Source organism: Triticum urartu, chromosome 2A, assembly GCF_056163025.1.
Source record: "Triticum urartu cultivar PI428250 chromosome 2A, HENAU_Tu73, whole genome shotgun sequence".
Taxonomy (NCBI): Eukaryota; Viridiplantae; Streptophyta; class Magnoliopsida; order Poales; family Poaceae; genus Triticum; species Triticum urartu.
In genome coordinates this window covers 71,032,354-71,046,000 of record NC_141874.1, presented here as the reverse complement: position 1 = coordinate 71,046,000, position 13,647 = coordinate 71,032,354, and the positions used below count along the sequence as shown (strand labels likewise).

The following is a 13,647-nucleotide window of genomic DNA, read 5'->3' as shown; positions in this document are numbered from 1 at the left end:
TGTGTCTCGTTGGAGGAAATTTGCGATAAGGAACGAGAGTTACAAGGATACAAGACGTGTTATCCATTGTTTGGCTAGGGGAAGGGAGTTGAGGAGAGAAGGGGAAAGGGAACCAAAGAGGTCAATTTCCACGCCTCTCTTCCCTAGCCCCTTGTTAATTCAGGCTGGATAGAGGTTCCTCCCAAATTCTCACCGATAATTGTTCCCACCACACATCAAAAAGGAGACTGAGACTAAAATTCTAGTAATTCTCAAGTCTAATCTCTAGACAAACTCCTCGCTGTTGTAATCTTCATTCCCTTTCCCTCAGACTGCCAGACACGCTGCAAGTAATTTGGAGAGGGGGAAGTAGTTTCGGAAGTAAACAAACATGCAATTACTGGATACAGCCCGCAAGCAACAGTTTAAGCAGACGAACCAGAGTATACACAGCCATTAATCAGAACTCCATTGTCATGGATCTCTTCTACGTACAGAGTCTCCGAATAAAACACAGCAAAGAGATTCATCGAGATACAAAGCGAGGCGACCTGCCATGAGAATCCAGTAAGATGATCAGGTCCTCTTGACGGGGTCGAAGTTGGAGACGGCGACGACGGCCCCGGCGATGCCGGCGAAGACGACCCCGCCGGACACGATGCTGAGCAGGAAGTTCTTGAGCGACGGGGACAGCCCCGGGGACGCGGCCTCCGCGACCTCGGGCAGCACCAGCGCCGCCGCCACGGCCGCCGCGGTCAGCCCGGCCGTGAGCTTCTCCTGCACGGACGCGGAGGACGCCCGGACGGCCGTCATCCTCGCCGCGGGCCTGCCGGCCCTGGCCACCGGCAGGGGCCGGAACGACGCGGCCTTCTTGAGCCCGGCGACGGACAGGGGCGCCGCGACGGCGGACAGGGACGCGGTGGCGGCCATGGCGTACGTGCTGCGTGGGTGCGTCTTCTTCTTGGCTTGGCGCGCGGCGTGAGGTGTGTGGGGGACGGGATGGTTGGCGCGGAGAAGGTTTTAGTAGGGCGTGTGGAGGATCGCGGCGTGCCAGGTCGGCGCGGGAGTCCGACGTGGGGAGCTCTCGTCGCGCCGTGGAGGGATAACGTTATCCCCGGAGGTGGCATGTGGCTGTGGCGTTCCAGCTTGCGATTTCCGGTTCGGATCTGATTGGCTCAGGTCCCCCCTTTCTCCGTGTTAATTTTTTCAAGGCCGGGTGATACGTGAAAACGTATGTATGTACTGGTGATGTGACGGCATTCGGATAAATACTTTTTCAGCTCGTTCATACTGTAGTACATGTTTGTTTTGTATTCAGTGCAATCGTGCTGTGCAAATTCGCTGTTGGTTTTCTTGGTGGAAAATACGTGGGTGCAGCCGGCACCGTGTGAGTTTGACGACACACGAGGTCCGGATAATTCTCACGAACTTTCGTGTATTTACGTAATTTGTGTGACGAATTTTGTTCTGTGGTATGGTTATGTTTCTCCAACCATCTAGACTCGTGACGAAGGATTGCAAGCATGCACTGCATGCCAGTGCAAACATTCTCTGCAAATTTGTTGTTGATTTTCTCGTAGGAAATAATACGTGGGTGCACCCGGCACCGCGTGGGTTCAACTACACACAAAGGTCCGGAAAATTCTCACAAGATTGGTGTGTTTACATCCTGTGATGGGGTGTGAGGCACATAACTTAGCAAGAACGTGTCTCTTTGTGTGTCGAGATAATAAGTTGTGCGTACAATTACCATCCGTCTTTCCTTTTATAAAGCGCAAATATTTGTTATACATAGTGTTCTGGATTCATACCGAGTCCAACAAGTTCAAAACTTTTAGTACTTTGTACGTGTGCATTTGATTCGTTTTTAAGCAAAGGATATGCCCTTAAAATAATTTTAAAAAACCACACATAAGCTCACTAAAAAAAAGACAAACGATCTGATGTCTACATGAAGAGACGCATGAGACTTTGCGTGTAGAATTTGCAAGAGACCAATTCTAGAGAAACTAGACTAACCTTGAGCGTTTGAAAGATTGGTTAAACAATCCAAATAAAGTGAAAATCTAAGGTTGTCGAGAGCATTATAGTCAGGGGCTTGTCTATTGGCGTTTTCCTTCTTTCCGAGAAAGAAAGCCTCACACCGGCCCCGCCACCGATCTGCCTGGCCTTAGGGCCATGGAGGCGTGACGGATCTCGGTCCTTTCTAGTGGAAGGGCTTATACTTCATTTTAGATGCTTTTTTAGTCTGTCCAGAGATTGTGTCATGCTCAAGAAGGTGAGACGTCGGCGGCTCTCTGAAGATGGAGTAAGGTTCTTCCCGCCTTGCCCTGTCCCGACGGTGCGCCTCGCGTCGTCAAAGGGCGTGTGAAGGTGTGCCTCTGGCGGATCTAGCAAGATTCCGTCAATGTTTGTCTTTGGCAGATCTGCGTGGATCCGGTCTTTGTTCGTCCACGTTCATCTGTCTACTGGTTGAATCCATTTCGGTCCATGCTTCTCTTCATTGGCGGCGGTTGTTGTACCAGTGCGTTGGTCCTTTATGGCCTTAGCACGACGACTTCCTGACTGTTCACTATAATAAGATTTGACCGACTTCGGTGAGGGAGGGGCGATGACTACGCCGCACGCTTTGGCTCGCTCCAGTGATTGTACTCGTCGCTATGTGCTCTAAGGACACGAATGTAATTTTTGTTACTTCTTGTGCTCTTTGTACCGCCATGATGTTTGATGAATAGATGGATAGTTTTTCGTCTCTCGAATGGCAAGTTGTCAAACAGTTCAATTGTCAGAAAAAAAAATCATTTCACACAATATCGTCGCCAACACAAGTACACAACTACCTTAAGGAACTCCGGATGACAATTTGCAGGGTTGGAAGCCAACGATCCATGGAACCAAAACATACGTGGGTGCGCCCGGCACCGTGTGGGTTTTAACTACACAAGGTCCGGCAAAATTCTCACAAAACTGGCGTGTTTACATTGTGTGATGGAGTGTGAAGCACATAATTTAGCAAGAAACGTGTCCCTTTGCCTGTCGAGATAATAAGCTGTGCATACAATTACATTTTCTCTTTTTTTGCGGCAATAATTCCAGTATTCAATTACACTTTCTCTTGAAGACCCACCCTCCATCTTTCCTTCATATAGCGTAAAAATTTGTTGTACACAGTGTTCTGGGTTCATACAGAATCCACCAAATTCAAACTTTCAACTTTCAATACTTTGCAAGTGTGCATTTGATATTTTTTAAAGAAGATTATATGCTCACTTTCCCCCCTCAAATCTCTCTAGTTGGATCAAATTCCCCCCAAAGTCTAAAACCGGTTAAATTACCCCCTCAACTCTGCAATACCAGATCAATTAGCCCCTTGAGTGGTTTTGGGAAGGATTGCAGGTGGTTTTGACTAAAGATTGTTGACTGGGATAATGTTTTTGAATTGGCAATGAAAGTGAGCAAGATGCCGCCGTGCTGCCCGTGCTGTCCCGCCGCGAACAGAGTAACCGCCGCCGCCCCGTCCAGTAGCAGTACACGGCTGCCATGGCTAGGCTCGGCCAGCGCCCTCCTGTACCACGCACACTCAGCTCGTCTCGCTCACCTACGTCACCCATGGCCGAGGCCATATCCCCAAGCTTGGCCGGCCACGGCCTGACCCCCCTGCAGCCGCGTCCCACATAGGGAGCACGCCCCCAGTTGGAGCCGCACTGCCGTACTACAGCGCTACACGCACGTGTCTGCACTCTGCAGATGCCCAGCCGCCCGCGCTTGTGCCCGGCGAGCTCCATTGGACCGCCATGGCCAAAAGGGCCAAGCTCCGTTGTCATGTTTGCACTTCTGGGCTGAAACCCTTAGATCACAGGCTCACACTAACATCCTGCCACCCCGTCGCCATGTTTGCCAAACACAACAAGCCGAGCAGAGCACAAGAACGGCTCACCGGCCTCGGCGCGACAGGCTCAATGACCCGCATCAACGTCACCGGCGCCGGCGATCTCGACTTCCTTTTTTGCGTCACGGTCCCGCGCCCGCCGGCCTCGAGGCCCTCATCGCCTCCCTTCCGCCGGCGTGCATGGCGGACGCAACTCATATCGCACGACATGAAGAGCAACACATACCGCCAAGAGAACGCCTTCTCCATGGAGCTCTGCCCGGTCTGCCACGGGGACCTCGTCTTCCTCCCGAGGGAGGCGTCGCGCGGGATCGGGCCGCTAGATCTTTGCGTGAAGGTCACCGACGCTGGACCTCCACGACGTCACCACCCATCGCGTCGCCCATCTCGGCATGAAGAAGTACAACCAGCACCGGTTCGAGCTCGCGCTTACCAGCCGACAGCTTACGGAGTCTGTCGTGCTGGACGTTGCCCCCTCGCCGACCTTCGGCGGCGCCACAACGGCGTGCACACGGGTGCCCAGCGCGTCGGAACTAGGCAGGAGTGACGCCATCGTCACCGTGAGGACACGCCTCGGGCAACGCATAAGGCCCAGCGATCTCGCGCTCGGCTACAATCTCCGCGGCGCGCCAGCGCCAACAACCTCAACCTAGATGAATGGTCAGAGCCACTACTTCCCGGCGCGGTGCTCGCTCGTCAAGAACATTGCGTCGCGGGGCAAGTCAAGTCAAAACCGGTTGCAATCCTTCCCAAAACCACTCAAGGGGCTTATTGATCGGGTATTGCAGATTTTAGGGGATGATTTAACCGGTTTTAGACTTTAGGGGGAATTTGATCCAACTAGATGGATTTGAGGGTGAAAAGTATACTTTCTTCTAACCAGTAAGTTTTTTTTTGAGGGCATCTTCTAACCAGTAAGTACACTCTTGGACTAGCCCACGTTTAAGTTCCCAAAACGTTAGCCCATGTCAGCCCAAAACTTTGTATGCTTCCCTTGGGCCGGGGGCCCGGAATAAGAGAGTGACGAGCCTCCGTCGTCAAACCAGCCGTGCTCGAGTCGTGCACAGACTCTTCTCAAAAAGAAAAAAAGAAAAAGAAAAAGAAAAAAGAGTCGTGCACACAGACGCTGAGACGCATCATCCTTCTTCCCCTCCCATCCCCAACGACGACGGCGAGCCATGTCCGCCGCCACCGCCTCTTCGCCGCAGCCGCCGGAGGCCATCCGCGGAACCCTCATCCCCGTCCTGCCCGACGACCTGGCCGTCCAGTGCATCGCGCTCCTCCCGCGCGCCGCGCACCCAACCCTCGCCCTCGTCTCCCGCGCGCTGCACGCGCTCCTCTGCCTCCACCCGGAGCCCCTCCTCGCCGCCCGGCGCCGCCTCCGCCGCTCCGACCCCCACATCGTCGTCTCGGTCCGGCCGCCCTACTCCGCGTCCCCTCGCTTCTTCCTGCTGCTGCCGCATCCCGGGTGGCCCCCTCTGCCTCTCCCCTCCCCCCCGATCCCCGTCTCCTCCTCCTCGGCCGTCGCCGTCAACGGGCACCGGCTCTACCTCGTCGGCGGATCCGTGGCCGGGATCCCCGCTTCGTCGGTGCAGATCCTGGACACCCGCACCAGATCCTGGTCCATCGGCCCGCGCCTCTCCTCCCCGCGGGAGTTCGCTGCCGCCGCGGTCCTTCCCGGTCTGCTATTCGTCGCCGGAGGCTGTGTTCCGTCGTCCCCATTCTGGGCCGAGGCTCTCGACCTTGCTTCCCCTTGCGCCAGGTGGTCCACGGTCCCCAGCCCGGACCACCTCCGGGAGAAGTGGATGCACGGCTGCGTGTCGCTCGCCGGGAAGGTCCTTGCGGTGGCCGACCGCGGCGGCTTGGTCTACCACCCGGCGGCGCCACCTGGTGAGGCGTGGGCGCCGGTCTCCCCGGTCCTTGACATGGGATGGAAGGGCCGTGCTGCCGTGGTCGGTGGAATCCTCTACTCCTACGATTACATGGGGCAGGTCAAGGGATATGATCCAGATACTGATGCCTGGAACACGGTGGAAGGGTTGGAGAAGGAGCTGCCGAGGTTCCTGTGTGGTGCCACTCTTGCCAATGTCGGCGGATTGCTCTACCTGATCTGGGAAGGGAAGTTGAAAGGGAAAGCTAGTAATGAAAAAGGCAAAGTGAAGGACATGTTGGTGATTGAATGGGCTACCATTGAGGTCACGAGGACCGAAGAGGGGCGGTTAAGTGGGAAGGTAATATCCAGGGATACTGCTGTGTTCACAGACATGCCGAGGGGTTCTGCGATCACACATTGCATTTCATTGGATCTATGACATGGTTGCTGCAGATGTGAAGCAAGGAGAGCATGCCTGTTTCATCAAAAGGTAAATATATGATTTGTTGATTTGTTATACATGCCTTATTGCGCCAACTGCAATCATGCAGTTTATGTTGTTTAACAGTTTGAACAACTACCAACTAGCATTGTTTATATTTGGCTTCATTGCTGTTTCAGATTAATTGTTGGCTGAGACTCTCGAAAAACTCGGTATTGTGTGCAGTACAGCTTGACATTTGCGGGGAATGCTTCGCTGGAGGTAGGCATATGTTCTTAGAGGTATCACAATAGTCAAGAAATTACTTGGCAATAATTCATAGGTTACTATGTTGAATAAGGACACTGTATTGGTAATGGACACAGGGAGTTCGTTGTTCGGGTCGATGTGACTGTTTAGCTGTTTAGCTGTTTCGTGTGAGTCGGTAATGGTCATAACTCATAAATTTTGTTCTCGCTCCGTTTTCATTTACTCTGCATATTAGGATTGACCTAACTCAAACTTTATAAATTTGACCAAGTTTATCGAAAACAATCTAAACTTTCACAATAAAAAATATATATGGTATGAACATATATTGAATGATGATTCTAATTGTATTGACCTGGTATTGTGGATGTTAATTTTTTTTTGTATAAACTTGGTCAAAGTTTAGAAAGTTTGACCCAAGACAAAGCTAATATGAAAAGTAAATAAAATGGAGGTAGTATGAAGTTGCTTTGTGTGAATACAAACCGCGTGTAGCTTGGGCTCTTCGCATAAGAGATAGGGCATTGCTGATAAGCTAGTGAATTGGTGATACATTTTGCATTCAGTTTTGACTTATATATCGGATCAACATGGTCTAATGTGCAAGGGAGGTTGGTTTTGTCAGTTTTGTGGAATTAAATTTGACAAATAAAAACAAGATTGGCAGTGATGTTGTTCATGCAATCTTATGTCCAGTTAAATGCCTTCTAATATCGAGCGTTGACATAGTTGAAAAACATAGTGTTGGGTTTGAGTAATCAAGATACAAACCTTTTGTGCAATTGCAAGGGATGCCAACTATAACACCCCTCCTTGTAAGAAGGAATGTTACCACATAAACACAACCAAAGCCTAACATGCTTGTGGGAGAAGTCCGACAGCATCTCTCTTGTACCGCCGGACATCCACGACAGGCAATTGAACAAACAGAGTATATATAAATGATACCACATCTTGTTTCAAAAAAAAAATGACACCACAAGCAGAAGCATTCAACAAGCTCATATAACCCATATGCTACACCGGAACAAGAAACCATACGTTCCAAGCACACACAGGTACTAGGTGGGGACTAGCAAACTTCAACCCACCTTGTAAAGTAAACATAGTGGTGGGAACAAACTGAAGCAAAGTTTATACACAACAAGTAGATCCTAGCTATCAAGAACAATGAACTAAAGTACGAGGGTTATCATGATCAAGCTAGGTGAATAAAAGGGGTGTGTAATTTGGGAGTGAACACCCATGGGAGCTACGCCCTTCCAACTACTTGCAAAGCCTCACAGTGATATACCTGAAACAAAGCTCATGAGAGGTGAGTCCAAAGACTCAGCAAGTACACAACAAAGCATGTTATAGAATAGATAGTATCATGAAGATGAACCATGCTTGAACGGGTGAATTTTATACTCAAACCTCCCATGCTTTGAATGGCGTGAGAATGCATGAAGAATATAATGCAACCAAATAAGACCGAGGACTTGGCTTTGAGCTACCGCTGGCAAGCTGAGGAGGGATGACGTCTCAGCCAAACTCCTTTTCAACCCTCACCAAGAGGACAATAACATGAGGATGGACCCGAAGGACCATACGCTTGCAAAGCGAGAATCAGTCCTTTAATTGGGAAGATCCACTCATGATGGAATTTTTTATCAAGAACAAATCCCTACCACATACTAGTGGTATGGTGTATTAAATTATACTCTAGGGAATTGTATGTTCACCATTGCATGAATGTAAAAAACAAATGTGAACATGAACATAGTATTAAGAGAGTAATCTAACCATTGTTGCCCGGTGTACTTGCCTCAGCCGTTGTGAGGCTACCAGCGGTTGATTGGTGCTTGCAACCTGCTGTAGAAACATAAATATCAGTTTTAAAGATTGCACCATAACATGATGTGAAAAACATACCAAAAAGCGCGCCTATCGCATTTTTGGGGTAGCAACCCTTTGCTGCCCTTTCGCCGAAAAAATCACATCTTGAGCTAGGAAGCTTGAAAACAAGCAAACAAGATGGCTATGGATTCATAAGGAACTTATCTACAAATAACTCCAACTATTCAAATTCAGAATATGAACTTATGAAGGTCAAAACCAGCAAGTACTTCATTGTTGTTTTCAGATTTAGAAATAACGAGTAGCCGCCTTTGGAAATTTATAGCAAAAAGAATACCCATGAGAATTAATTGAAACCTTTCGTACTAACAACTATGCATCACACACAACATAGCAGGGAACAAAAGCCTTTGGAAATTTATAGCAAAAAGAATACCCATGAGAATTAATTGAAACCTTTCGTACTAACAACTATGCATCACACACAACATAGCAGGGAACAAAACATGAATTTAATTGAATGGTAAAAGCTCCTAAAGCCCACGAGAAAACTCTATTTTCGTTGCCTCTGAAATTTCCGACAGTTACAAAAGAGCAGTCATAACATGAGCTTCACAATTTCGATTGATAAATGATACGTTTAACCACTCGAAACGATCGTGGGAACAATACCTACAAAACATTCCACATACTGATTTTGCCATACAGGGACTCGAAATTGATGATTTCCATGTGTGAATACTTAGAAACAACAATATAGACAAATTATTGCCCTATTTCCCAAATGACCTTGCTGCTTCCAACCCTAGGAACCTAGGATTCACCTTGTACAACAACTGGGAGGATCATCTAGGGTGAGGGAACTCACCCTTGAGGCTTGAGCAAGGGGAATCAGACAGGGTAGGTGAGGATCTTTTTCTCCTCCCCTTATCTTCTCCTCTTCTTGTCTCCACTTCCTCAATATCAGGTCCAGGTTGCCCTAGGGGGTGGGGAGGGTGTGGTGTAGCAAGGAGGGACCTGGGGAGGAGTGGGGAGGGAAGGGATGATGGAGTAGCGGACTGGAGAAGAGATGGAAGGAACCGTGGAAGGGACCCTTCTTCTTGGGGAAGAGAAGAAATAGAGACGTGGAGGATGGAGTGGTCGGCTCATGTGGATAGGAGGAGATGAAGATAAGGTCAAACTTCATTTTTTTTAATATAACCTAATTTCAAAGTAAAAGAAATAATCCTCGTCATCGAATCAAACAAACTGTGTAAGATGCATCCGAACTCCGGTTTGCCCAAACAAGTAGTCTACTTCGACGAGTCTGACGCATCCTCGGCATCGGATATTTGATTCGTTGAATCGATAAGTTGGATAAAGAGAGCCCAAAAGCATGAATGGACTGCTCGTCGACGGTCGAAATGGACTACTCGTTTGGGCAAATTGGAGTTTGTATGCATCTTACACAGTTTGTTTGATTCAATGCCAAGGATAATTTATTGATTTTGAAATTATGCTATATAAAAAAAGAAGTTGGACCTTATCTTCATCTTCACCACATGAGCTCCTCCTATCCACATGAGTCGACCACTCCATCCTCCACATCACTCTTTCTTCTCTTCCCCAAGAAGAAGGCTCCCTTCCACGGTTCGTTCTATCTCTTCTCCACCGGCAACCCCATCCTCCCTTCCCTCCCCAGGTCCCTACTTGCCGCACCATGCCCTCCCCCACCTCCTAGGGCAGCATAGACCTGACCTTGAGGAAGAAGTGGAGACAAGAAGAGGAGGAGGAGGAGATCCTCACCTCCCCTGTCCGATTCCCCTTGATAATTCTCAAGCCTCGAAGGTGAGTTCCCCCACCCTACATGATCCTCTCAGGTGCTGTACATGGTAAATCCTAGGTTCCTAGGGTTGGGAAGCAGCAAATTCATTTGGAAATTAGGGGAATAATCTGTCTATATTGCTGTTTCTGGGTATCCAGATCTGGAAATCACCAATTTTGAGTCCCTATATATGGAATGTTTCGTATGTATTGTTCCCATGATCGTTTCGAGTGGTTAAACATATCAATCGGAGTTGCGAAGCTCCTGTTATGCCTGTTTCTTTGCAGTTGTTCAGAATTTCAGGGGCAGCGAAGAATAGAGTTTTGCCTTGGGCTTTAGGAGCTTTTACCATTCAAATAAATTCATGTTTTGTTCCCTGCTATGCTGTCTGTGATGCATAATTGCTAGTACGAAAGGTTTCAGTTAATTCTCATGAGTATTAATGTTGCTATGAATTTTCAAAGTCGGCTACTCTCTATTTCTGAATCTGAAAACAGCAGTGAAGTGCTTGCTGGTTTTGACCTTCATAAGTTCATATTCTGAGTTCGAATTGTTAGTTATTTGTATATTTATGAAACCATAGCCATCTTGTTTGATTGTTTTCGAGCTTCCTAGCTCAAGATGTGAATTTGCCGTGAAAGAGCAGCAAAGGGTTGCTCCCTCGGGAATGCAATTAGGCGCGTTTTTGGGTATGTCTTTCATCATATTTTGGCACAATCTTTAAAACTGGTATTTATGTTTCTACATCTATTTTTATTACATGCTTTGTTGTGTGCTTGCTGAGTCTTTAGACTCACCTCTTGTGAGCTTTATTTCACGTACATCACTGTGAGGCTTTGCAAGTAGTTGGAAGGGCGTAGCTCCCATGGGTGTTCACTCGGAAATTTACACCCCTTTCATTTACCTAGCTTGATCATGATAACCCTCATACTTTAGTTCATGATTCTTGATAGATAGGATCTACTTGTTGTGTATTAACTTTGCTTCGGTTTGTTCTCATGACCATTATGCTTTCTCTCCAAGGTGGATTGGAATTTACGGGTCCCACCATATATGTTTGTGTGCTCGGAACAGTTGGTTTCCTGTTTCGGTGTAGCATGTCGGTTTGGGACTTCACCACCGAGCTCTGTACGTTAATTACGAGCTTTTTATATGCTCCCTCTTGTGTTTCGTATATATATACTCTGTTTATTCAATTGCCTGCCGTGAATGTCCGACGGTACAAAGGAGTTGCTGCCGGATTTTTCCCATAAGCATGTTAGGCTTTGGTTGTGTTCTGGTGGTAATATGCTTATGGCATGAATGAGATCATAGAGTTTGTTTTGTGCCACCCGCCATATTACTCCACCTCGTGGATTACATCTTCACACCGTTTAGTCAGGTCTAATGCATTGTTTCAGTAGCAGCAGTGGTTATTATACCATAAATGTTTCCTCACAATATTTGACCTTGGCACTGAAGGAAATTTGACATGTCACCAAATGAAGAAACAATATTTCCATATTTCCATCATCTTATCATACCGTGGTGACTGCTCTGGTCCTTTGGATAGGGAAAAATATTTATAAGAATGAGAAATGCATATACTGCTCCATGGTATCTTTTGTACACATCATAATCAGTCCGCGTGGTGTTAGTTTCTAGTTTAATTTTGTTTATACTTGTTTGCAGGGAAACAGAGCAATAATAAACCTGTCTGGATGGTACCATGATTCAAGATGAGCTTGATTCAGCCCACTGTGGGTGTGGTCTTTTTCCTTGAGAGACAGGGAGCGGGAACTACTCAACCGGAGGTCTGCATTTTGATTTCGCAGTCCTTTCTTCTGGCTAGATGTGTTTCTCCAGCAAAATCGTGTACACTAAAACGAAGTGAAACAAGGTAAGCAAGACTGCCATGTCGCAAGGCTGTATATGTTGGGCCTGTCGTACAAGCATGGAAGAACTGTTGCTGTCTTGTTTTCTTCGTGGGCACTATGAAGAAGTCACGAAGAAAGTAAAGCCTGAAGAAGATTTTGGTAAGAAAAACTTGGTGAGTGTTTGGCCAGTTGGATGGTGGTTTGCTGACGTGTCATTGTCATGAATAAGCCAAGAAATATGGTCAGCTGGAGCAGCACAGACATTAGAAACACATCCATTGGTGCTGCACAGAAGCTTCGCATTCGGAGAGTCGCTGCAGAACACCGGTGACGTGTACAACACGAGCAAGATGAGCAGCCCCCCAAGCTATGGAAGGTGTCTAGCGAGCCGCTGCAGAACACCGATGACGTGTACAACACGAGCAAGATGAGGCAATCGCCGAGGAAGAGTTGCCCTGCCAACACAGCCCATACACCTTCACCTTTCACGCCATCGTCGAGGTGGTTGGCAGCGGCTACCGTGTCATCTCCGTGGGACAGTAGGAGCACCCTCAACATGCAAGAAGCATAATGTCAGCCAATCTCGTGAGATCAAAGCGGCATATGTTTGCTCTATCGGACATATGGTTCCTCTTTGATGTTGTTGAGGTTTCGTGGATATGCTGGTGGCAGCCCGGATTGATACGACGGTTTCGGTGCGTACTCTGGTAGTGGCGAAAGCGCGCGAGTGCCCGGCCGGGCATGTTGTGGGATGTTGGCCTTCCGGCGTTTTGTATGTCTTTGGTGCTTTAGGCCTAGTCTTGCCAGGTGCTGTTTAGGTCTTTGTCCGGTTTTCCTCAATAAACCGAGCAGCTCCTTTTTCATTTCTTCTTTTTTAGCACTCACCTTTATGTGGTGCATTACTCCTTTGGGGTGTTCTTGTAATGCCCTTTCTAATCAATGTTGGTAGCTCTCCTACCAAAATTCAAAAAAAAAATCTTTGGTCCGATGCGGGGCTAATCTAACTTTGAAGACAGTACGAATTAAGAGGCTATTGACAAGAGGAGGACCATGTAGTGTTTGATCGGTCTTCATCGACATTTAGTTAAAAATACGTACATAAGTTAAATGCAAGAGTTTAGGGGAGGGCTTTAAGAGGCTAGCTCAAAGAAGCTTCGTCTTCCGTTTCCATCTGTTTGGCAGAGATAACAAGCAGTCAGTAACAAGAAGAAAAAAAAGGGTCATTGTTTGGATTCTTGCCAACATTGCTTTCGTTCGATGGGGAAATAAACAAGAAATACATGTTTAGCTGGAACAGCAGACTTGCCATCAGAGCAGCTACCACAGAAAATTAATTGATGTTTCAACGCATCTGGCGAACAAAGGCCCTCTTTGATGTGCACGCAAACATCGAAATGAATGGCTGTTTGATTGCGTACATCAAAGGCATACAATTTGTTTCCAAGAGGTTAAGGTGGACGGAAATTTTGCTATAAAACCTACGAATAAAACTTATAACAACCAAATTTTTTTGCTATAAAACCGACAAATAATAAATCTTGTAACAACATGTATAGTTTGCAATCCTATGAATCCAAGAACTCATGTAGAAAACATGCCTGAGCAGTTCAAAAAAGAAGAAGAAAAGAAACACATGCCTAAGGATTAGAACCCTCTAAAAATACTTTGAATCAAAGAGGCTCAATGTTATTTCCGCCGATTACAACTAAGCAGCAG

The 13,647-nt window shown here is 47.5% G+C and overlaps 2 protein-coding genes across 4 annotated transcripts; one reads left to right on the top strand and one right to left on the bottom strand.

Annotated features, from left to right (window-relative positions):
- Nucleotides 1-384: 384 nt before the first annotated feature.
- On the bottom strand, nucleotides 385-990 carry PSBX (photosystem II subunit X). The gene has a single exon (XM_048698760.2). It carries the CDS (start codon nucleotides 907-909, stop codon nucleotides 556-558), a length of 354 nt encoding a protein of 117 aa, XP_048554717.1. The 5' UTR covers nucleotides 910-990; the 3' UTR covers nucleotides 385-555.
- A 3,923-nt stretch (nucleotides 991-4,913) lies between these two features.
- On the top strand, nucleotides 4,914-12,794 carry LOC125535696 (F-box/kelch-repeat protein SKIP6). Of its 3 annotated transcripts, XM_087543169.1 has the most exons (4): nucleotides 4,914-6,231; nucleotides 6,363-6,444; nucleotides 11,099-11,203; nucleotides 11,747-12,794. In XM_087543169.1, exon 1 carries the CDS (start codon nucleotides 5,047-5,049, stop codon nucleotides 6,178-6,180), a length of 1,134 nt encoding a protein of 377 aa, XP_087399295.1. In that variant the 5' UTR covers nucleotides 4,914-5,046; the 3' UTR covers nucleotides 6,181-6,231; nucleotides 6,363-6,444; nucleotides 11,099-11,203; nucleotides 11,747-12,794. The 3 variants fall into 3 exon arrangements, with proteins under 3 accessions (XP_087399295.1, XP_048554719.2, XP_048554718.2); XM_048698762.2 differs by lacking the exon at nucleotides 11,099-11,203 and having other exon boundaries at nucleotides 6,363-6,464; XM_048698761.2 differs by lacking the exon at nucleotides 11,099-11,203 and having other exon boundaries at nucleotides 4,915-6,231.
- Nucleotides 12,795-13,647: the final 853 nt, after the last annotated feature.

Bases quoted from the DNA above. Each gene is read 5' to 3' on its own strand.
- PSBX (XM_048698760.2), bottom strand. From the start codon at position 909: ATGGCCGCCACCGCGTCCCTGTCCGCCGTCGCGGCGCCCCTGTCCGTC.
- LOC125535696 (XM_087543169.1), top strand. From the start codon at position 5,047: ATGTCCGCCGCCACCGCCTCTTCGCCGCAGCCGCCGGAGGCCATCCGC.